This window comes from Amblyraja radiata, chromosome 16 (genome assembly GCF_010909765.2).
Source record: "Amblyraja radiata isolate CabotCenter1 chromosome 16, sAmbRad1.1.pri, whole genome shotgun sequence".
NCBI classification, from domain to species: Eukaryota; Metazoa; Chordata; class Chondrichthyes; order Rajiformes; family Rajidae; genus Amblyraja; species Amblyraja radiata.
Window position 1 is genome coordinate 240,332 of NC_045971.1, and position 24,867 is coordinate 265,198.

At 48.2% G+C, this 24,867-nt stretch overlaps 1 protein-coding gene across 1 annotated transcript in view; it reads right to left on the minus strand.

The window, feature by feature from the left end:
* Positions 1-5,335: 5,335 nt before the first annotated feature.
* The window catches only part of plekhh3 (pleckstrin homology, MyTH4 and FERM domain containing H3), a 32,365-nt gene continuing 12,833 nt past the window's right edge, over positions 5,336-24,867 (minus strand). The window contains exons 3-11 of the mRNA XM_033034762.1: positions 24,637-24,812; positions 22,242-22,365; positions 21,357-21,654; positions 19,674-19,878; positions 18,575-18,702; positions 13,962-14,079; positions 11,442-11,876; positions 7,451-7,639; positions 5,336-6,485 (exon numbers count right to left, since the gene is read on the minus strand). Of these exons, the coding sequence (XP_032890653.1) occupies positions 6,315-6,485; positions 7,451-7,639; positions 11,442-11,876; positions 13,962-14,079; positions 18,575-18,702; positions 19,674-19,878; positions 21,357-21,654; positions 22,242-22,365; positions 24,637-24,812 (1,844 nt within the window). The 3' untranslated portion in view covers positions 5,336-6,314. The remainder of the gene's footprint in view (positions 6,486-7,450; positions 7,640-11,441; positions 11,877-13,961; positions 14,080-18,574; positions 18,703-19,673; positions 19,879-21,356; positions 21,655-22,241; positions 22,366-24,636; positions 24,813-24,867) is intronic.

Consider the following 24,867-nt stretch of genomic DNA (forward strand, 5'->3'; position numbering starts at 1 on the left):
AAGGAGCGGAACATGGAGGACAGTGTGGAGAACACTCGTATGCAAGGGCAATGTGAGTTTAAGAAAGCAGAGGTGTGGGGGATCTTGAAGAGCATTAACGTGGATGAATCATCAGGATGTGAGGCAATATCCCAGGTTATTGAGGCAAGAGAGGAGATTCTGGCAACCTTAACGAATACCGTTGCATCTTCTCTAGCCACAGCCAAGGTCTGGAGAGTAGCTAATGTTCCTTTATTTAAGTAGGTGCAGTAGAGTGAAACAATAGCCGGTGAGCCTCGCGTCAATGGTAGGGAGGATTCTACGGGATAGGATTTACTCTCACCTGGAAGGGAATGGGTTAATGAGAGACAGTCAGCTTGTCTTTGTATGCAGCATATAACCATTTAATAACCATATAACAATTACAGCACGGAAACAGGCCATCTCGACCCTTCTAGTCCGTGCCAAACACGTATTCTCCCCTAGTCCCATACACCTGCGTTCAGACCATAACCCTCCATTCCTTTCCCGTCCATATAACTATCCAATTTATTTTTAAATGATAAAAACGAACCTGCCTCCACCACCTTCACTGGAAGCTCATTCCACACAGCCACCCCTCTCTGAGTAAAGAAGTTCCCCCTCATGTTACCCCTAAACTTCTGTCCCTTAATTCTCAAGTCATGTCCCCTTGTTTGAATCTTCCCTACTCTCAGTGGGAAAAGCTTATCCACGTCAACTCTGTCTATCCCTCTCATCATTTTAAAGACCTCTATCAAGTCCCCCCTTAACCTTCTGCGCTCCAAAGAATAAAGCCCTAACTTGTTCAACCTTTCTCTGTAACTTAGTTGCTGAAACCCAGGCAACATTCTAGTAAATCTCCTCTGACTCTCTCTATTTTGTTGACATCCTTCCTATAATTAGGCGACCAAAATTGTACACCATACTCCAGAATTGGCCTCACCAATGCCTTGTACAATTTTAACATTACATCCCAACTTCTATACTCAATGCTCTGATTTATAAAGGCCAGCGCACCAAAAGCTTTCTTTACCACCCTATCTACATGAGATTCCACTTTCAGGGAACTGTGCACAGTTATTCCCAGATCCCTCTGTTCACCTGCATTCTTCAATTCCCTACCATTTACCATGTACGTCCTATTTTGATTTGTCCTGCCAAGATGTAGCACCTCACATTTATCAGCATTAAACTCCATCTGCCATCTTTCAGTCCACTCTTCCAACTGGCATAAATCTCTCTGTAGACTTTGAAAATCTACTTCATTATCCACAACACCACCTATTTTAGTATCATCTGCATACATACTAATCCAATTTACCACACCATCATCCAGATCATTGATGTACATGACAAACAACAGTGGACCCAATACAGATCCCTGTGGCACCCCACTAGTCACTGGCCTCCAACCTGACAAACAGCCATCCACCATTACTCTCTGGCATCTCCCATTCAGCCACTGTTGAATCCATCGTGCTACTCCACCATTAATACCCAACCATTGAACCTTCTTAACCAACCTTCCGTGAGGAACCTTGTCAAAGGCCTTACTGAAGTCCATATATACAACATCCACTGCTTTACCCTCATCAATTTCCCGAGTAACCTCTTCAAAAAATTCAAGAAGATTAGTCAAACATGACCTTCCAGGCACAAATCCATGTTGACTGTTCCTAATCAGACCCTGTTTATCCAGATGCTTATATATATTATCTCTAAGTATCCTCTCCATTAATTTGCCCACCACTGACGTCAAACTAACAGGTCTATAATTGCTAGGTTTACTCTTAGACCCCTTTTTAAACAATGGAACAACATGCGCAGTACGCCAATCCTCCGGCACTATTCCCGTTTTTAATGACATTTGAAATATTTCTGTCATAGCCCCTGCTATTTCTACACTAACTTCCCTCAATGTCCTAGGGAATATCCTGTCCGGACCTGGAGACTTATCCACTTTTATATTTCTCAAAAGTGTCAGTACTTCCTCTTCTTTGATCCTCATAGTTTCCATAGCTACTCTACTTGTTTCCCTTACCTCACATAATTCAATATCCTTCTCCTTGGTTAATACCGAAGAAAAGAAATTGTTCAATATCTCCCCCATCTCTTTTGGCTCTGCAGATAGCTGTCCACTCTGACTCTCTAATGGACCAATTTTATCCCTCGTTATCCTTTTGCTATTAATATAGCTGTAGAAACCCTTTGGATTTACTTTCACCTTACTTGCCAAAGCAACCTCATATCTTCTTTTAGCTTTTCTAATTTCTTTCTTAAGATTCTTTTTACATTCTTTATACTCCTCAAGCACCTCATTTACTCAATGCTGCCTATAATTATTGTAGATCTCTCTCTTTTTCCAAGCCAAGTGTCTAATTTCCCTTGAAAACCATGGCTCTTTCCAATTTTTACTATTTCCTTTCAACAGAACAGGGATATAAAGATTCTGTACTCTTAAAATTTCACCTTTAAATGTCCTCCATTTCTCTTCCACATCTTTCCCATAAAACAAACTGTCCCAATTTACTCCTTTTAAATCCTTTCGCATCTCCTCAAAGTTAGCCTTTCTCCAATCAAAAATCTCAACCCTATGTCCAGTTCTGACCCTCTCCATAATTATATTGAAACTAATGGTATTGTGATCACTGGTCCCGAACTGTTCCCCAACGCATACCTCTGCCACCTGACCCGTCTCATTTCCTAACAGGAGGTCCAGCACCGCCCCTTCTCTAGTAGGTACTTGTATGTATTGCTGCAAAAAACTATCCTGCACACATTTTACAAACTCCAACCCATCCAGCCCATTTACAGAATGTGTTTCCCAGTCTATGCGTGGAAAATTGAAATCTCCCACAATCACTACCTTGTGCTTACTACTAATATCTGCAATCTCCTTACATATTTGCTCTTCCAATTCTCGCTCCCCATTTGGCGGTCTATAATACACCCCTACAAGTGTTGCTACCCCTTTCCCATTTCTCAGTTCCACCCAAATAGCCTCCCTAGACGAGCCCTCTAATCTATCCTGCCAAAGCACTGCTGTAATATCTTCCCTGATAAGCAATGCAACACCTCCACCTCTTGCCCCTCCAATTCTATCACACCTGAAGCAATGAAATCCTGGAATATTTAGTTTCCAATCACAGCCCTCTTGCAACCATGTTTCACTGATCGCCACAACATCATACTTCCAGGTGTCTATCCAGACTCTAAGTTCATCCACCTTTCTTACAATGCTCCTAGCATTAAAATATACACATTTAAGAAACCCACCATATCTTATTCTCTGTTTATTGTCTTTTTCTTCTCTCTCCCCTACATTTTGGGTCAGAGTGCTACCATTCTCTGCCTCCTGCCTTACACACTGACTGCTAGCTTTCCCAATTCGAGCATGTCATGTCTTATTAACTTGATCAAGGATGTGATCGATGAGGGTAGAATGTGGATGGTAATGCATGATAAAGGTTCACATACTGAGCTGATCCAGAAGATTGAGATACATGGGGCTAACAATGACTTTGTTGTATAGATTCATAACTGGCTTACTGATAGAAGACAGAGGGTTGTGATGGAAATATCATGTTCAGGCTGGAGCTCTGACCAGTGGAGTTCCGCAGTGATCTGCTGGGACCTCTGCTGTTTGTGATATATATAAATGACGTGGACATAAACGCAGATGGGTTGGTTAGTAAATTTACAAATTACACCAAGATCTCTGGCGTCGCGGACTGTCTAGAAGGCTGTCAAATTATACCACGGCACATAGATCAGCTACAGAAATGGAGATATGTCCGATAGTCTAATCCGAGCAAGTGTTGCACTCTGGGAGGTCAAATGTAAGGGGAAATTATACAATTAATGGCAAGACTCTTAACAGCAATGATGAACAGAGAGATGGATAGACTTGGATTGTGTTCTCTGGAATGCCAGGGGTTTTATGCGAGACTTAATAGAAGTATATAAAATTATGAGAGGCATAGATAGGGGAGACAGAATTCTTTTCCCAGATTTGAAATACCAAATACAAAAGGGCATATCTTTAAGGTGAGAGGGGCAAAATTTAAAGGAGATATGCGGGGCAAGTATTTTTACACAGAGGGTGGTGAGTGAAGGCAAATACGATGGCAGCGTTTCAGAAACTTTTGGATATGCAGGGTACGATGGGACATGTATTAGGTACAGGCAGAAAAAGAGCTGCCATCATGTTCGGCACAGACATGGCAGGCCAAAGGACCTGTTCCTGTGCTGATCTGTTCTATTCCATGGGCAACACCTCTCCCATCAGGGAGAATGACCACTCACCTGCCCTTGCCATGGCTTACTGCATCTATATTCTGGGGTTATTAAAAACTTATCAGGTCCATCACACGAGTAGGAGTGGTTGACAAATAGGTTAGTGATTTGTGACAGTCCCAACTGTCTTGCCTCTGACCTTCCAAACTTTTCCACCATTAAATCGGCACGTCAGAATATGGGCAAGTAGTGGAACTCCACCAGTCAGCGCTGTGGGTGCATCTTCAACAGAATGACAGATAGCTCAATATTCTTCAGGAATGAGAATTGAATTCTAGCCTTGCCACAGATGTACACATTTCAAAAATAAATTTAATAATAATTAGATTCTGAATTTAAAAAGTTGCAAAAAATGAATGTAAACAATATTGTCAATACTTGCACATCCACCTTATCTGAGGTGAGATTGAACCTGAATTAAAAATATCACCAAGCATCTGCATATCTGCAGTATTTTGATCAATAAATCAGTGTTAATGATGAAAGTGCTTGACCCTGCTCAGCCCTGGTTCCTGAAGATGAACAAATGTATGCATGTACATTGGACTTGTCAATTGAATAATATTGTGGGGTCGTTTGTATCCGGTGTGTCCATACGTTGGATGTTTGTAACCCTGGAAGAGGCTGTTGATATGTCCACGCCCATAAATGTAATGCAACTAATTTTCTGGTAAAACAGTAAGTTGTTTTAATCTTGAAAGCCGTTACATAGTGCAATGGGACCGTGTACATGAAAGAGAAATGAAATGTAGAGAACTAAATTTAAAGAAGCTATTCTATTATAAAGCAAGTTTACAATTAGATGATGAGGTTGTCCCTGTAAAACGAAAGCTGCCAGCAGCTTGGGCTGAGAACTCCACACCTGAAGCTGTTCAGGTTTAGGCAAATTGGTGCAATATGTCACCAACTGCTCCTCCTTGTTTTATGTTGATTATTCAGCTTGTGCCACATCAAACAAGAAACGAGTTCCTGACTGATTCAGCTCCCTGACATCACTGATGCTTGAACTGCTTACACCACTGATGCTTGAACTGCTTACACCACTGATGCTTGAACTGCTTGCTTGTTGTTAATGTTGCACTGGGTTACAATGCTTCCGCTCGGAAGAGGAAGAAACATTCCCAGTCCTTTCCTTATCTCTGGCAGGGCACTAGTGACAATCTAGCCTCAGCCCAATTTATTATGAATGGCAACACATCACCTTGTCCAAAATTGACCGTCAGAGAAAGTAATTCCTTTGTAAACAATAAAACAAAAGTGCTGGAGGAACTCAGTGAGTCAGGCAGTCTCCCTACCCAAAATGTCTCCATTCTGTCCACAGATGCAGCCTGACACACTGAGTTCCTCTAGCATTTTTCTCTTTACTCACGATTGCAGCATCTGCGATTTCTTGTGTCACTAATTCCTTTATAATCTCTTAACTACTTTGCAGAGGTTTGGAGCTGGTAACTGTGGTGTTTACAGGTTTTGTTCTGCTGATGAGATATCAGACACACATGGTGACCAATGTAGGTGAGGGAATTTCTACTGTATCTTCCCATCCGGACTGGTTTGTGGATTAAACCGTGATTTCCCTTCCCCAAGGCTTCTATTTCAGTTCATGGTCGTCCAATAGTTGAGGGGCATTAGTTGGACACCTGAGAATTAGTGCTTTCGAGAATTGAACAACACATTTAAAAAGTTGTGCTGAATGTCAGATCATGTGACATGCCTGAATCTTCGAGCATCTGTTTACTGTGATCCAGAGAGATTTGAATGTTTGCACGTTGCATTGCAGAACATGGAGACTCCGAGGTCACCCTGAGTGAGCCCTGGACATTTGCAGTGGATATCCCTGAAAGGGCAACCCCCTGCAGCGACCCACACAGAAGCTGTGGGTATATATAATGGTTGGTAATAAGGCACTCTGAGGCAAGGCTTGCTGCATAGATATGGAGGCCTACTGATGCAGTAGTAATCAGAATTGACAAAAATCTTGCCAAAAATATCTCTCTTGTACTTTTGGTTTTCTGTGCCTGCTAAGGACCAGTCCGCTCTGTGTTGAAGCCCTTGTCAGGTGTGTAGTGGGGCCGGACCAGCCAGCTCACCGGCGAGGTGTGTTTTATCTGATAACCTCCGGTTCGGGTCCGTGTTCGGGTTCTGACCTGGTTGGCACTGTAGATCTTCATTACTTCAGCAATCTCTTGGACCTAAAGATTAAAAAACAGAGAGCATAGCAATAATTCACAGACTGCTGGGAGAGGCTGGAGACGGGTCTGTGGCCAAAGGAATTTGCAGATGACTCACAGGTTGGTGGTGTTGATGGTGAGGAGTCTTTATTCGGCAGGGCATAGAATAGATGAGCTGGGAGGCTGGGTGACCTTTATAAAACACTGTGTAGGAAGGAATTGATTTAAACCAAAGATAGACACAAAAGCTTAAATAACTCAGCGGGTCAGACAGCATCTCTGGAGTAAAGGAACAGGTAATGAAGGGTCTTGACCTGAAACGTCTGTCACCTGTTTTTTCTCCAGGAATGCTGTCTGACCCCCTGAGTTACTCCAGCTTTTTGTGTCTACCTTCTCTGTGTAAAACACTGGTTGGGCCACATGGGGAGCACTGTGACCAGTTCAGGTCAGTCGGCAGTGAAAGGGTTCCTGTGTCCCTTCCAGAACGAGTCACCGTTCTCCACGTGAGTGAACCAGTGTTTTATAAAGTTGACCTACCCTCCCTCCCAATGTGATTGGACAGATACAGAGGAATTTCTTTAGTCAGAGGGTGGTGAATCTGGAATTCATTGCCATAAAGGCTGTGGAGGCTGTCAATGGATATTTTTATGGTAGAGATAGATAGATTCTTGATGAGTATGGGAGTCAGGGGTTATGGGGAGAAGGCAGAAGAATTGGAGTTGAGGGGAATATAGATCAGCCATGATTGAATGACCTAGTAGACTTGATGAGCCGAATAGCCTAATTCTTCTCCTATCACTTATGAACTTATTACATTTATTCAAAACTCAGTTAGAGATTTGGATTAGGGGCGAGTCAAGGATTCACAGGTGTGAAGTGGATCCTGCAGCCTTGATGTTTTTGACTAAGAGTGGTGATTTGCCATGTGTGTTTCGGTGAAATCTGTCAGAATAGTTGCATTTGTAAATAGCAATTGGGCATAATACCTTACAAGATTCAAGCAAAAGGTGCCTTTTACAGAGAGTAATTTTGAATGTGTTCGTATCCATTGCTTCAAACGCTGACATCTGCTGGTAATCAAAACTCTCCACGGACTCGGTCTCTCCCTGTTTATACAGACACACACCCTTTGTTCCGATCGCTAGCCACCGAGGCTCTGGGCACCCAGCACAACTCTGCAAGCAGTTGGAGCAGAATATCACAATCTGTTCTGTTTCGTGAGCGTATTACTGCACCAACCCCATCCAGTAGAACATTAACAGCAGACCAAGGCCAACATTCTCATGGGGAATTCCTGCAAGTGCTATTCAAGCAGGTCTGGCTTGGAATCCAATTAAGGTCATAGTCATAATAATAATAAATTTTATTTATGGGCGCCTTTCAAGAGTCTCAAGGACACCTTACAAAAATTTAGCAAGTAGAGGAAAAACATGTAAGCGGAATGAAATAAATAGTAGAGACATGACTAGTACACAAATTAAAGACAGAATTCAATTCAAAACACAATATGAGGCAATTCAAGCACAGATGAAAAGGGAGGGGGACGTGGGGCTAAGGATAGGCAGAGGTGAAGAGATGGGTCTTGAGGCGGGACTGGAAGATGGTGAGGGACACGGAATTGCGGATCAGTTGGGGGAGGGAGTTCCAGAGCCTGGGAGCTGCCCTGGAGAAGGCTCTGTCCCCAAAACTGCAGAGGTTGGACTTGTGGATGGAGAGGAGACCGGCTGATGTGGATCTGAGGGACCGTGAGGGTTGGTAGGGGGAGAGGAGGTCAGTGAGATATGGGGGGGCCAAATGGTGGAGGGCTTTGTAGGTGAGGACCAGGATTTTGTAGGTGATCCGGTGGGAGATGGGAAGCCAGTGAAGTTGTTTGAGGACTGGAGTGATGTGATGCCAGGATTTGGTGTGGGTGATGAGTCGGGCGGCTGCATTCTGGACCAGTTGGAGTCGGTTGATGTAGGTGGAGCTGATGCCAAGGAGAAGTGAGTTGCAATAGTCCAGTCGGGAGGAGATGAAGGCATAGATGAGTCTTTCAGCAGCGGGAGGTGTGAGAGAGGGTCTGATTTTGGCAATGTTGCGGAGATGAAAGAAGGAGGTTTTAATGACATGGCGGATGTGAGGCTCAAGGGAGAGGGTGGAATCAAAGATCACGCCAAGTTTGCGGGCCTAGGGAGATGGGGAGACAGTGGTGCCGTCGATGGTGAGAGTGGGGTTATTGATTTTGCTGAGTGTGGATTTGGAGCCTATGAGGAGGAATTCTGTTTTATCGCTGTTGAGTTTGAGGAAGTTATGTTGCATCCAGGTTTTTATAGCTGACAAACAGGAGTTAATATGGGAGAGGGGGGGGTTTGTGGGGGGATTTGGTGCCGAGGTAGATCTGGGTGTCATCGGCGCAACAGTGGAAGTCCAGGTTGAAGTGGCGGAGTATCTGACCAAGGGGGAGGATGTAGATGATGAAGAGGAGGGGGCTGAGTACGGAGCCTTAGGGAACGCCTTGAGTGACTGTGGCTGTAGCAGAGGTGTGGTTATGGAGAGAGATGAAGCGGGATCTGTTGGAAAGGTAGGAACAGAACCAGCTGAGTGCAGAACCTTCAATGCCAATGAATTGCCAATGCCAATATAGCCAATGCCAATATAGCAATGACTTCAATGCTATAGTCATAGATTAATACAGCCTCAACGACCTCCTAGAAACAGAAAATAGGTACAGGAGTAGGCCATTCAGCCCTTCGAACCTGCACCGCCATTCAATATGATCATGGCTGATCATCCAACTTAGTATCCCGTACCTGCCTTCTCTCCATACCCCCTGATCCCTTTAGCCACAAGGGTCACATCTAACTCCCTCTTAAATACAGCCAATGAACTGGCCTCAACTACCTTCTGTGGCAGAGAATTCCACAGATTCACCACTCTCTGTGTGAAAAATGTTTTTCTCATCTCGGTCCTAAAAGATTTCCCCCTTATCCTTAAACTGTGACCCCTTGTTCTGGACTTCACCAACATCGGGAACAATCTTCCTGCATCTAGCCTGTCCAACCCCTTAAGAATTTTGTAAGTTTCTATAAGATCCCCCTCAATCTTCTAAATTCTAACGAGTACAAGCCGAGTCTATCCAGTCTTTCTTCATATGAAAGTCCTGACATCCCAGGAATCAGTCTGGTGAACCTTCTCTGTACTCCCTCTATGGCAAGCTTGTTCCATACACCCACCACCCTCTGCGTGCGAGGATTTAAGTGGATGATCAATGAGGAGAAAAACCAAGCAGGAAACACAAGTTAGAAAATTACTAAATAAATCAGCAAAGGTAAGGAGTAAACAATTAAAGTACAGGAAATTGTTAAAAGGACAAAATTAAAGATATATATATTGACATCACATTCACAACAAGGTAGAAAAATGAGTGGTGCTATGAATGCACCTGACAGTATGGTGGTGAGGTAGAGACTCACAATATTAGGAAATAGTCTCGGGTTGTACTGGGGACTTGGGATTTTGTTTAATATCAAATTGTACTGAAAAAATCTGTCAGTGGCTACAAGGAAAAATTAAAGATATGGAACGTAGATCAGTTTAACGATGTCATGTTCGGCACAAACATGGGCCACACGGACACCTTCACTACCTACCTGGGCATTGTGGGCCGAACATGACATCGAACAAACATGATCCATATCCCTCTATTCTGTGCACTTCCATGTGCCGATCTAAAAGCTTCTTAAACACCACTGAAATATCCGCCTCCACCACCCCTGGCAGCACATTCTATGAGGAGGAGGAGGAGGAGGAGGAGCCATCTTGGGGAACGACTGCTAACCAGCAGCCGTCCGTTTAATTCACTTTTTTTTTGTAGTTCTAGCGAGTCCTGTGTTTTGTTTGTGGGAGAAATAGACTTTTTAATGTGGGGGGGAAGGGGGTAACAATATTTCTAGGTCCCTACCTGGTCGGTGAGGCAGCTTTTTCTCCGGGCTGCCCCGTCGACCCGTCCTCGTGGCCTACCAGCGGGCTTGGAGCGCCGTTTCCTGGCGGGGACCGCCCAACACCTCGGCTTCGGTGGCGGCACAGCGCTGGAGCGCGGAGCGGGCGATGCCTTGCCTGGGCCGCCGCGCTGGATTGACGCGCTGGAGCTCCGGTGAGCTGTGACCGCCGTGTTCAACACCTCCGGGCTGCGGGTCTACGGAACGGAGCGGGCGGCGCCGACTTCAACATCGGGAGCCTGGGAGCTCCAAACCGGCGCGGCCTTGTCGGCTTCGGAAGCTGCGGTCCCAGTCAGGAAGCGGCCGTTCCAGGAGGCCCAGCCGCTGAAAGGACTCTCCCGACGCCGGGGCAACAGCACCCAGCGAGAACGGCCAGGAACATCGGGCCTCCGTAGAGGCAATAGGCCTGACTTTGGGAGAACTGGGGATGGGGACTGGACATTGTGCCTTCCCCCACAGTGGTGTCCATTGTGGGGGGATGATTTTTGTGTGTAAGTGATTATTTCAGTTTGTGTCCGGTTTAGCTGCCGCTGCTCTCTCTTCACATTGTGTTTTTGATTTTTTTGTCTTTGGATCAAATTCTGTCTTTAATTTGTGTATTGGTGATGTCTTTATTATTTATTTTACTCCGATTATATGTTTTTTTACTCTTGTTAAATTCTGTAAGGTGTCCTTGAGACTTTTGAAAGGCGCCCACAAATAAAATTTATTATTATTATTATTCTAGGTCTCCTCCACTCTGTAAAAAAACTTGCCCCGCACATCGCCATTAAACTTCCCCCCTCTCATCTTATACATTAGCTATGACCTCTATTGGTGAACATTTCCACCCTGGGAAAAATGGTTCTGTCTATCTCCCCTATCTGTGCCTCTATGCCCATATCTACGGCAGGAATTGGTGGTGGACCTGTCTGCCTGTAGCTCAGGCCCTCGAGTCCCGGTAAAGTTAACTCTGCAGTGTAGACATTAGTGAAGCTGAGGTATGAGGGGGTGAACTCACCGTGGTCGCCTTCACTTGGAAGATGGAGGCTCCGCAGCTTCCCCACTGGCGCACGATGCCCAGGTAGGTGGTGATGGCGTCCGTGCGGTTCATGCCTCTCAGCCGCTGCCAGCGCTCGGCAATGCTGGCCAGAGCCGATGCCGCCTCCTCTTCTCGCTGCCGCTGCAGTTTGTGGCCCGGCCCCGATCCCTGGGCCCTTGGCCATCGGGACCCCAGCCCCCGGGGCCACAGTGCAGGCAGCAGGCGGCTCCACTCTGGGCCCCGGGCTTCCGGCCGGAGTGCTGCGGGCAGAGTGCTGACTGGGAACATCTGGTGTAGTGCGGGCAGTGGTTGGAGGCTGAAGCTGCCAGCTGTGGCCTGGAGCCTCAGGGTGGCCAGTGTGAGCAATGTGTCAGTGGACGCAGGGAGGTAGCCACGAACAACCATCCGGTGGGCCTGAAGAGACAGAGCAAGAGTCCGGGTCAGCCGTCTGGGAGTCCAGCTAGTCTGGGTCAGCTCTCCCGGAGTCTGGGTCAGCGGTCCGGGAGTCTGGGTCAGCTCTCCCGGAGTCCGGGTCAGCGGTCTGGGAGTCCAGCTAGTCCGGGTCAGCGGTCTGGGAGCCCGGATCAGCGGTCTGGGAGTCCAGCTAATCTGGATCAGCCGTCTGTTGCCAGTGCATGGACCGCCGGGCTAAAGTGTAGCCATGCCCAGGCATCCTGTCACCGGGACCTGATCAAGAGCACCCTTGGGTGGGCAGAACTGGGGCACTGGGGGGAGAGGGGTGGCCTGGGGGCAGGCAGAGGGGGGAGGGGCGAGATGAATGATGTGTGGGTCACTCCTCTGTGTGAACAATCTGCCCCTCAGATCTCCCTCGTCACCTTAAACTCATGCCCTCAAGTTCTAGACTCCCCTGCCCAAGCAAGAAGAATTTGATGATCTATCCTAGAATTTTATAAACTATAAAATCACTCCTTGGCATCTTACACTCCAGTGAGAATAACCCCAGCCTATCCGATCTCTCTTTAGAACTACAGCACTCCATTCCAGAAATCTTCCCAGGGAATCTCATCTGCAGACTCCCTACATTACCTGGATTACATTCCATCTGCCACCACCTTGCCCAACTCTGATCCATGTCCCACTGCATTCCTCAACAAACTTCAGCACCACCATGGACAGTCTCCTGTATCAAGGATCCTACCTCTAGTCCACCAGTATGTACAGATTTCCAGTCAGAAGACAAACATCTGCCACTTCCCTCTGCCTCCAAATATCAAACCAAATCTGTTTCCAACCCACCTTGTATCCCAGGTAGACAAATGCTGGAGTAACTCAGCCGGACAGGCAGCATCTCTGGAGAGAAGGAATGGGTAACGTTTCAGGTCGAGGCCCTTCCTCAGATCTTGTATCCCATGTACTTTACCCTTCTGGAGCAGCCTATCAAGAGGGACCTTGTCTCATAACCGATTGAATTTTTTGAGGAGGTAACCAAGGAGATTGAGGAAGTCAGGACGGTAGATATTGTGTATACAGACTGTAGTAAGGCTTTTGACAAGATCCTGCACGGTAGATTGGTCCTCGGATAGATGGTCAGAGCTTTTTACACATGAAAAGGACCTGAAACCAGAGGGCGAGATGGGAGAAATTTACATGAGATTTAGAGGATAGGTTCACACAGTGGTGAATATTTGGATGGAGCTACCAAGGGAAGTGGGAGAGGTTTGTGTCGGATGGGACTGCAGATGCTGGTTTACATCGAAGATAGACACAAACTCCGCCTGCTTGGCCGGACAGGCAGCATCTGTGGAGAACATGGATAGGTGATGTTTCACAGAGTGCTGGAGTAACTCAGCGGGTCAGGCAGCATCTGTGGAGAACATGGATAGGTGATGTTTCACAGAGTGCTGGAGTAACTCAGCGGGTCAGGCAGCATCTGTGGAGAACATGAATAGGTGACGTTTCACAGAGTGCTGGAGTAACTCAGCGGGTCAGGCAGCATCTGTGGAGAACATGGATAGGTGACGTTTCACAGAGTGCTGGAGTAACTCAGCGGGTCAGGCGGCATCTCTGAAAGTTTTTTACAGATTCATGGACAGGAAATGTTGAGCAGATTGTGGGACAATGCAGGCAAATGGGACTAGCAGTGATGGGTTGGGCTGAAGGGCCTTCTCTGTGGTCTATACCTCCGTGACTTTCTATGATTGTAATGGCAATGCTCTTGCCCGTTGTTTTTGGCCGTTGCCAGGACCTTCCATGGCACAAGGATTATTTGCCAAGCACAAGCCCATGCCCGAGTGTTAGAGTAACAATCACTGGCATATTAAAGCTTCTGCTTCTGTTGTTCAGGCAAGGCCACTCTTGTTCACCTGCATTTAATGTCATGTTCGTCTGGACTTGTGTCACGTACACTATGGACATAGGAATACCATTTGGCCTGTTGATATTCCGTTGTAAGGAATGAGTATGGAGAAGCAGGGAGTTGGGAACAGACTCTGGTCAGTTAACTCGTGGTGGGATGGGCAGAGGGATGGGATGACCAACCTGCTCAAAGACAAGGCTGAGCTCGATGTTGCTCTGGGGAGCATCGGGATCCAGGATACAGAGGATTCTGAAGCAAAGTCTCCACTGAGAGTCTGGTTCACCCACAGACACAGAGAATCTGGAAAACAAACAAACGTCACTTCAAAGGTACACAAAATTGCTGGGGAAACTCAGCGGGTGCAGCAGCATCTATGGAGCGAAGGAAATAGGCGACGTTTCGCAAATCACTTCAAACTCAGCCATGTCTCCCTGCACTGGTAGCTCCTCCAGCACGTCACACATTCTGGTGAAGAACATTACGTTTCCATTTGTTTACACGCTGGGACTTTCTCTGTTTTTGACATTTTTGTGGACATTCCTGGCTACAGCCAATCGCACGATGCCTCATCTTCCCTTCCCTCCAGACTCATTGAGCCCTTTCTCCCCAGGACTACCCCCCCCCCCCCCCCCCCCCACACACTTCTTACCCTCCCCAGCGCACCCCCTCCCTGCCCCTCTCTCTCGGCCCTCCCCACTTCCTCCCCCCTGCCCCTCCCCCCCCCTCTTGCTACTAATGTAGACATAATTACTTTGGGATTCTCCTTAATTCTACTTGCCTGGGTCATTTCTTGGCCGCTTATTGCTCTGCTAATTTATTTCTTATGTTCTCATAGTTATGGAATTATAGAGTGATACAGCCAGAAAACAGGCCCTTCAGCCCAGCATGTCCATGCTAGCTACTTAACGGAGCTAATCCCACCTTCCAGTGCCTGGTCCATTTCTCTCCAAACTTTGTCTATCACATAATACTCCAAAGTTTCTTTGAAATACATAATTGTACCTCCTTGTGTCACTTCCTCTGGCAACCGCGTGAGGTCCCTTTATAAACCTTTTCTTCTCAATTTAACATGTGCCCTCTAGTTTTAGACTCCCCCACTCTGGGGAAAAGAGTGTGGTTATTCACCTTATCTACACACCATGATTTTATAAGTCACTGCAAGATCAAGCCCATTCCCAGCCTAAGCTCCAGGAAAAAAGACATTCTACCAGCCTGTAATTATAACTCAAATCCTCCAGATCCTGGAACTGTTTCTGCACCCTTTCTACCTTAATGATGTCTTCCCATAGCCAGGTGATCAGAACTATTCACTATACTCCAACTATGGTTTTACCAATGTCTCAAATGGATGTAACATATCCTCCCAACTCCTGTCCTCTACCTCTTGACCGATGACTCTCTACCCATCACCACTTTCATGGAACTGTCTACCTGCCTCCCCTAATGATCCCCTACAGACCCCCCAGGGCCCAACTGCGTAGGTCCTTCCCGCCTTGTGTTACCAACATGCAACACAATGCATTATTTGAATGAAACTCCATCTGCCATTCCTTGGCCCAGTTGATCAAGATCCCATTGTAATTGTAGATAACCTCCTCTATGTCTCTCTTTATCCGCTATAAATATTGTGACTCGATCAATACCCTTTTCCTGTGCCTGACATACACTTCCATCTTTTCCCTGATCAATATCTATGAACAAACTGCTGGCAGAACTCAACAGGTCAAACAGCATCTGTGGAGCAAGAGAGAGCTAGATAGGGCTCTTAAAGATAGCAGAGGCAAGGGATATGGGGAGAAGGCAGGAACGGGGTACTGATTGTGGATGATCAGCCATGATCACATTGAATGGCTGTGCTGGTTCGAAGGGCCGAATGGCCTTCTCCTGCACCTATTGTCTATTGTCTATTGGCAGAAGGATGGTTTGATGGAAAACACCGGCAAACCCTCATGGATTCTGCAGCTCGTGTTGTGGACCATCAAAATTTGCTTCCCTCAGTTTAAGGCCTGGACTGGAGGAACAACCTTCAGGTTTACCGAATGATGCTCCCTGTTGCCAAAGTATTCCTGCACAGACTCCTCTATTACATCGACTCTTCATTCCCAAAGAGAAACATAGAAACATAGAAAATAGGTGCAGGAGTAGGCCATTCAGCCCTTCGAGCTTGCATCGCCATTCAATATGATCATGGCTGGTCATCCAACTTAGTATCCTGTACCTGCCTTCTCTCCATACCCCCTGATCCCTTTAACCACAAGGGCCACATCTAACTCCCTTAAATATAGCCAATGAACTGGCCTCAACTACCTTCTGTGGCAGAGAATTCCACAGATTCACCACTCTGTGTGAAAAATGTTTTCCTCATCTCGGTCCTAAAAGATTTCCCCTTTATCCTTAAACTGTGACCCCTTGTTCTGGACTTCCCCAACATCGGGAACAATCTTCCTGCATCTAGCCTGTCCAACCCCTTAAGAATTTTGTAAGCTTCTATAAGATCCCCCCTCAATCTTCTAAATTCTAGCGAGTACAAGCCGAGTCTATCCAGTCTTTCTTGACTCACCTGGACAGACAGGGCACGTATGTGAGGATGCTCTTCATTGATTATAGCTCTGCATTCAATACGGTCATCCCCACCAAGCTCACCACCAAACTCCACCAGCTAGGCCTCAGCTCACCGATATGCGATTGGATCCTGAACTTTCTCACGGAGCGACCGCAGGCAGTGAGACTGGGCCCGCACCTGTCCCCCACTATCACCCTGAGCACCGGCACACCACAGGGGTGTGTACTAAGCCCCATGCTCTACTCCCTCTTCATGCACGACTGTGTCCCTGCATTCGACACCAACACAATCGTGAGGTTTGCAGACAACACAACAGTGATTGGGCTGATCACCAACGGTGATGAAACAAACTACAGAGCGGAGGTGCAGAACCTGGCGGACTGGTACGCCAATAACAACTTGGCACTAAACACCTCCAAGACCAAGGAGCTGATTATTGACTTCAGGAGGTCCCATACTGGAGAACACGCCCCAATCTCCATTTACGGGGAAAGTGTGGAGAGAGTGTCCAGCTTTAAGTTTCTGGGCACTCACATCTCAGAAGACCTCACATGGTCCACAAACACCGCTGCGCTGGTCAAGAAGGCACAGCAACGACTGTTCTTCCTGAGGACATTAAAAAAGACTGGTCTGCCCCAACAGCTGCTGACAACGTTCTACCGCTGCACCACAGAGAGCATACTAACGTATGGCATCTCTGTGTGGTATCTCAGCTGCACGGAGAGGAGAGCTCTTCAGCGCGTCGTCAACAGAGCGCAGCGGATTATCGGGATAGAGCTACCAGCCTTGGAGGGCATCTACCACACGCGGTGCCTCAGGAAGGCCCTCAGCATCCATAAGGACTCATCACACCCCTGTCACGGTCTGTTTCAACTACTTCCCTCCGGCAGACGTTACAAGGCCTTCTACGCACGAACCTCCAGACTCAGGAACAGTTTTATCCCAAGAGCTATAGCGGTTCTGAACCGGCCCAAATGAGTGCCCCCCCACCCACCCCCTTTGGACAGTCTCCCTCAGATGGTCACGTCAATCAATTCAGCTTGCTTATTTATGTATTGTATTTATTTACCTTTCTTGTACATCAGTGGAGCTGCACACTAAATCTCGTTGCACTGACGTGCAATGACAATAAAAGATATTATTATTATTATTATTCATATGAAAGTCCTGACATCCCAGGAATCAGTCTGGTGAACCTTCTCTGTACTCCCTCTATGGCAAGAATGTCCTTCCTCAGATTAGGAGACCAAAACTGTACGCAATACTCCAGGTGTGGTCTCACCAAGACCCTGTACAACTGCAGTAGAACCTCCCTGCTCCTATACTTAAATCCTTTTGCTATGAATGCTAACATACCATTCGCTTTCTTCACTGCCTGCTGCACCTGCATGCCTACTTTTAATGACTGGTGTACCATGACACCCAGGTCTCGTTGCATCTCCCCTTTTCTTAATCGGCCACCATTCAGGTAATAGCCTATTTTCCTGTTTTTGCCACCAAAGTGGATAACCTCACATTTATCCACATTATACTGCATCTGCCATGCATTTGCCCACTCACCCAGCCTATCCAAGTCATCTTGCAGCCTCCTAGCATCCTCCTCACAGCTAACACTGCCCCCCAGCTTCGTGTCATCCGCAAACATGGAGATGTTGCATTCAATTCCCTCGTCCAAATCATTAATATATATTGTAAATAGCTGGGGTCCCAGCACTGAGCCTTGCGGTACCCCACTAGTCACTGCCTGCCATTCTGAAAAGGACCCGTTAACTCCTACTCTTTGCTTCCTGCCTGCCAGCCAGTTCTCTATCCACATCAATACTGAACCCCCAATACCGTGTGCTTTAAGTTTGTATACTAATCTCTTATGTGGTACTATGACAATCCCAGTCAGTGGTGGGAATCTCTTCCAACTGTACAATCCTAGTGCTTTCATCCATCTGCCAGCAAACCTGTTGTAATTCCCACTGCTCATGGGAGGTTCACATCTAACCTGCTGACTCAGCAGTGACCACTGATCTCTCCAGCACCGTCTCCAGGGAGTAAACAATTGCTCCTCCTGATCCAGACCCTGAACTTTACCTCTTCTGTCCTCAATGACCCTCAACACTTTTACCAAGGTTCCAGACTAAACCCGTCATCCCTGGAATCATTGTGATAAATCTGTGTTTACACTCCGGACTCTATCTGAGGCTCCTGGGATCAGCTGATGCAAAGACAAAGATTCCAGACCTGGCTATGATGTCAGCGATGACCATATCTTCTCCCAGCAGCCAGTCCTCGCCCCCATTCTCTGCAAAGAGAGCAAAGCGGTTCCGACTTTTCTGTAGGTCGAGTCTCACGAGTAAACTCCTCATAACCTGTGGAGCAGGAAGAGTTGATGGGTGTACTGGTGAAGAGCAACAATTCCCCGACATGATAAAACATTTGCTCATTTGTACTTTTGTTTTACTTTTGACATGTACCTTAAACTCAATCAAAAGCTTCATTTCAACAACAACAATGGCTGATCTGTTTTTAAAGCACTTCTGTCCCAGGGTTTGGTTATTGTGAGGTCCCAGCCTGATCAGGGAGATGGAAGCCTCTGGGTATCTGAACAGGCAAATGTTGAAAGCAGAGAAACATCCGCCGTAGCAACCCTCTTCCAGGCCGAATGTAATGTTTATCCTCACCTGGCCAATATCCTGCCAAAACATTCCTACCTATCTACATACCTGTCCAAATTACACCTGCCTCGACCACTTCCTCTAGCAACCTATTCCACCTACCACCACCATCTGCCCTCACTTTAAATCTATGCTTACCACGGGAAAAAGACTCAGACTATCTGCCCCTACTTTTTCTTTTCATTGTTTTATAAACCCCTTTTGACTGCTGAGCCCAGAATGCCAACTTGGTTAGCATGGACAAGGTGGGCCGAAGGGCCTGTTTCCATGCTCTACAGCTCCATGAATATGATCCCCAGCCTCCTGTACTCCAGTGGGAACAATCCAACCTCTCCCTGTAACTAAAGCCTCCCTTTATTTACCAGTGCGCAGTTGTCCATGTGGGCTGGCCAATGCCTTGTACAACTGCAACTTGACATGTCTGAAGAGCTGTGACCATGGGCCTGACCTTGTATTAAGGAGGGAGAGCTCTACTTGAGAGCAGGAGGCTATTTGGCCCATCGTATCCATGCCAGCTCTGTCCCACTTCCTGCCTCCCTCACACAACTTGCAGGAGGTTCCTGGTCGACTTCATTGTGGCCTCTTCCCCGAGACACGGCAACATCGTGCTCATTGATTGGTCGATCCTGTTGCCACGGCACAGGTTATACCTGGTGACCTCTCACCTCTCCGGCCATGGTGTGGGAGCTGACGGTCATCTTGACCCTGGAGCCGGCGTAGTGGATGACACAGGGCATCTGTTGCCGCTGCATCAGGAGCCCGATCTCCTGGGAGGACGGCACGAATAACCTGCCCCTGGCTTTGCCCAGTGACCCCGCGATGAACTCTGCGTATCTTTCGGCTTCGGTCCCTGGGAACTGCAGCTGGGACCTGTCAGAGAAACATCAACACAAGGGAACGTAATCACCAGCTCAGGAGAACAAGACTCCAGTACGCCCACCTCACCACGGACAGCACTCCACCCAGTCCATCTCAGAAGGACAAAACTCTTATCTATCACACCTGACCACGGACAGGACCATCCAGCCCACATCAGCCCAGCCCAGCCCAGCCCAGGACCATCCAGCCCACATCAGCCCAGCACAGCCCAGCCCAGGACCATCCAGCCCACATCAGCCCAGCCCAGCCCAGCCCAGGACCATCCAGCCCACATCAGCCCAGCCCAGCCCAGCCCAGCCCAGGACTATCCAGCTCACATCAGCCCAGCCCAGCCCAGGACCATCCAGCCCACATCAGCCCAGCCCAGCCCAGCCCAGGGCTATCCAGCCCACATCAGCCCAGGACTATCCAGCCCACATCAGCCCAGCCCAGCCCAGGGCTATCCAGCCCACATCAGCCCAGCCCGGGACAGGACTATCCAGCCCACATCAGCCCAGCCCAGCCCAGGACTATCCAGCCCACATCAGCCCAGCCCAGGACTATCCAGCCCACATCAGCCCAGCCCAGCCCAGCCCAGGACTATCCAGCTCATATCAGCCCAGCCCAGCCCAGGACTATCCAGCTCACATCAGCCCAGCCCAGCCCGGGACAGGACTATCCAGCCCACATCAGCCCAGCCCAGGACTATCCAGCCCACATCAGCCCAGCCCAGCCCAGGACCATCAGCCCAGCCCGGGACAGGGCTATCCAGCTCATGGCAGTTAGGACCAGACCCCGTCCAGCCCATCGCACTGGGGGCAGGACCATCTATCCCACCACAGGTGAGGAGGAGGTTCTCTCCGAGACACTCCTACACATTCCTCAACCTGTTCTTGCCACGGAAGCTCATTGTAAATCAGTGAGTGTGGGACATCTTTTCCAGGTCAGACCGGCATTGTCTACACAACCGGAATGCCGAGGCTGCTGAATCCGACACGGCCCCTTGGATGGAAGCAGCCAGTGGGTGGGGGCGAGTACAGGTGGAGGGGCCGGGCTGGGGCAACTCTGCAGGGTCCCAGCATTAGATTGTGATGGGAGCATGCAATGAGCTGTCAGAGAGATGGCTTCAGGCAGGTAATTGGTCAGGTACATGGAGGTGAAAGGTTTAGAGGTAATGTGGTCATATTGGTTGTCAAGGACATGTTGGGCCGAAGGGCTTGTTTGTGTACTGGGTTACTTTATGACTATGACTCTCTACACTAAATGCAGAGGAAAGTTCCGATTTCAGAAGCCGCTCATCTTCTCCGCATATTTACAACCACTCTTGTAAACCACAGACAGAATGATTTAAATTCCCCTTTCTTTCATCTCCCAGGGATCTCTCTTGCCCCATTTCTGCCCCTTCCCCATTCTCCATCCCTCCCCCTTGGGGAAGGGGAGCTCCAGCTGAGAGCGATATTGCTGGGAGAACCTTGCTGTCCCATTCTCACCGCTTGACGTGGAAGCTCAGGTAGGGGAGGATGGTGGTGCTGGGGGAGAAGGTGATGACCATGCAGGTGAGGAGCTGCCAGTTCCGCAGGTCGCCTGCATTCGCCGGGTGCGGGGGGCTGTTTGTCTGTTTGATCAGCTGGCAGAACATCTCATCGCGGAGAGGCTGCAGATCCAGGCCAGTCTGCAGGATGCCCTGCATTAGTGCGACTGCATCTCGTCCCGTCTCAAGCTGCTGCAATGCATTGAAGACCTTGAGGGCCTCGTCCTGAAGAGTCGTGTAACCTCTCATACTCTTGACTGGAAAACAGAACTCGATGTAAGCAAGAGGCAGTTGGTACATGTGGCAATAATCATCTAAACTACACAATCACTCTGGGATCCAGAGCCCGAACCCACAACCGCACGTGCCCACTTCATGATGAACACAAGACCTGCGTATGTCCCACACGAGTCACGGTTTCACTGAACATGCACTTGGTCCACCAAGGCCTGCTGGATCTCCCAATTGTTAACCATTTATATGAAGAAGGGTCCTGACCCAAAACGTCGCCTATCCATGTTCTCCAGAGATGCTGCCTGACCCGCTGAGTTACTCCAGCACTCGGTGAAACGTCACCTATCCATGTTCTCCACAGATGCTGCCTGACCCGCTGAGTTACTCCAGCACTCTGTGTCTATCTTCTATCTATTCCTCGGCTGTTTTGTAATCACACAACTGCTTTTAAATCTGCAAAATACCCATTGATTGTCGATCAGCAGAGCGATCACACACCATCTCATTCCCTTCCATCGCCCATCCTCCTATCACGCACCCTCCCTAATCTATGACCGGCCCTGCCATCAGCAGAGCGGGGTGGGTCAGGCCTGTACTGGGCACGACTCACGGCAGTGGCAGGCAGCATCGTAGGGGAAGGGCAGGAGCGGAGCGTAGAGTGGCTGCTGGCTGTGCCGTAGAATGCCATTCCGTTTGTAAATCTGTTCCACCAGCTCCGCATTGGAGGCATTCTCCTGGAATCAATGAAGGAAAACACACTTTAGATTGAGAAACCAGAAGCAGATTCCGAGCCCATCAAAGAGAGGAGGCTGCATTATAAATAATGATAATCCCCTAGAAACCGCTCCAGTGATGGGACACTCCGGCTCTGGGCTGGAGACGGGGACAATTCCTGCAGGAAATTCCATCCCCAGTCCCGTGCCCCTATCCCTCGAGTAGACAGCCTGTAACTCCACCACCAGTCACCAGCGCCTCCTGACTAAATAAAACACAGGCTACTGGAGGAACTCAATAGGTCAGACAGCATCTGTGGATCAAATGGACAGGTGACGATTTGGGTCAGGACCCTCCCTGGGTAATCGCAGTGTCTAGAGACAGCTGGTGATGACTTTCCTTTTAGTCATGCGTCATATTTACATAAAACAGTGGCATCTAGTGCCCCACATGACCCTTGAAAAGGTCGGAATGCTGCAGGTGCAATAGGTGCAGGAGTAGGCCATTCGGCCCTTTGAGCCAGCACCGCAGTCCGTGTGGGGATTTCTATAGTTCAGACCCAGCCACGATAAAGGACAATGTATTCCCACAGGGATGCACAGAGGAATCAGGGTGGTGAGAGTCCCCTGCCCCTCCTCCCCATCTTTCTTTTGGCAGAGGCTTGGGAGAAGTGCTTGGAGAATGCCGGCAAATTGTCAATCTGTCATAGCACGGAAACAAGCCCTTCGGCCCAACTTTCCCATGCAGATGATTTTTTTCCCGAATTGGACCTGGGTTTTTATCCGGTTTTTTGCCTCCCCCAGGAGATCGCGAGGTTCTTGGGGTGGAGAGGGGTGATAAAGGGGAGGGTAGTGTCTTGTGTTCTGTGTCTTGTGTCTACTGTTTGTGGGTAAGTGTGTCTGTTTAGTGTTCAGCCATGAGCGAATGGCGGTGCGGGCTCGACGGACCTGGTGGTCTACTCTCGCACCTACTTTCTATGTTTCTATGTTTCTATGATGGACACAAAATGCTGAAGTGACGCAGGCAGCATCTCTGGATGCCGACCAACAGGACCCATCTACACCTGTCCCACCTGCCTGCGTTTGGTCTGTCTGTCTGTCTATCTGTCTATCTCTAAAACTCTCATCTTGTTTGTTAGTGAGTCTGCCTGTCTGTGATTGATTCATGCCCTGAATTACGCCAAAACAGTACATAATATATTTGCACCTCCTTACTCACAATTGTCTTGTCTTGTGCTTTTATTGTTTCGTTCAGATTGATGTTATATTTTACAAGTTAATCACGTTTTTAACTTTACAAAATCCTGCTTTGAGAAAGATTTCCTCCAATCTGCACAAGCAGTTACCAGCTATGACATCACAATACCGGCTACAATCTTGCTGTCCCAGGACACTGAGTCCTTGCAGCAAATGTCCTTCAGGGGAAGAATTTGCAGCCGAACCAAGCACATATGTGATTCCAACATGGTTGAGGTGAGGAGTGGGGGAGGAGGAAGAGAGGAGAGGAGAGAGAAGAGGGAGGGTGAAGAGGAGGGGGAGGGAGTGTTGGGGATGAGGGCAAATGAACCACACGTGTACAGTTGGGGGCTATGGGTGAGTGGTGGAATATTGCATTGGGGGAACAGGCTGCATTGGGGGAACGGGTGAGTGATGGAATATTGCATTGGGGGAACAGGCTGCGTTGGGGGACAGGTTGCATTGGGGGAAACAGGGCCCAACGGGTCCCTCTTGGTCTAGTGATCCTATAAACCTTTCCCAACCATGTACCTGTAAAAGTATCTTTTAGCACTGTTATTGTACCTGTTAATGTATCTGCACTGTTAATGTACCTGTTAATGTACCTGCACTGTTAATGTACCTCCTCTGGCAGCTCATCCATTCTGTACTATTCCCAGTTTGACAACATCCGTCATAAGGGTACATAACATCCCAACTTCTATACTTAATACCCTAATGAAGGCCAATGTACTGAAAGCCTTCTTGACCTCCTTGTCCACTTGTGACCCCATCTTCAAGGAACCATACACCTGTTCTCCTAGATCCCTCTGCTCTACAACACTCCCCAGGGCCCTGCCCTTCATTTTGTAAATGGCACTGTCTGTTTCAAGGTGAAGGGGTGGTGGATGTTGCCAGTCCAGTGGCTGCTAGCCCGAGGTGGCTTTGAGCTTCTGGAACATTCTTGGAGCCACACTGACCCAGACAGTGGAGAAAGTGTCACATCCTGACCTGGTGATGCCAGGGGGGAATTGTTCTGTTTTTAAACCATTATATCAATGAGGAAAGAAGCATCACCTGAATGTCTCTGATCAGCACCAATGTTGGGGTCTCAGTGGGAGCTTTACAGTCAATGGCGGCCTGGATGGCTTGGGTCCATCGCATGGAATCACTCGGTCTGTCTGTGTACAGCTGGTAGTGATGTCTTCTCCCATACACTGTCAGCTTCCAATATCCTGAGGAGCAGAGGCACACTCGGAGTAAGAGTGGGAGCGGGAGTCACGGAGAGATGGGTGGTGAGGGAGGGGT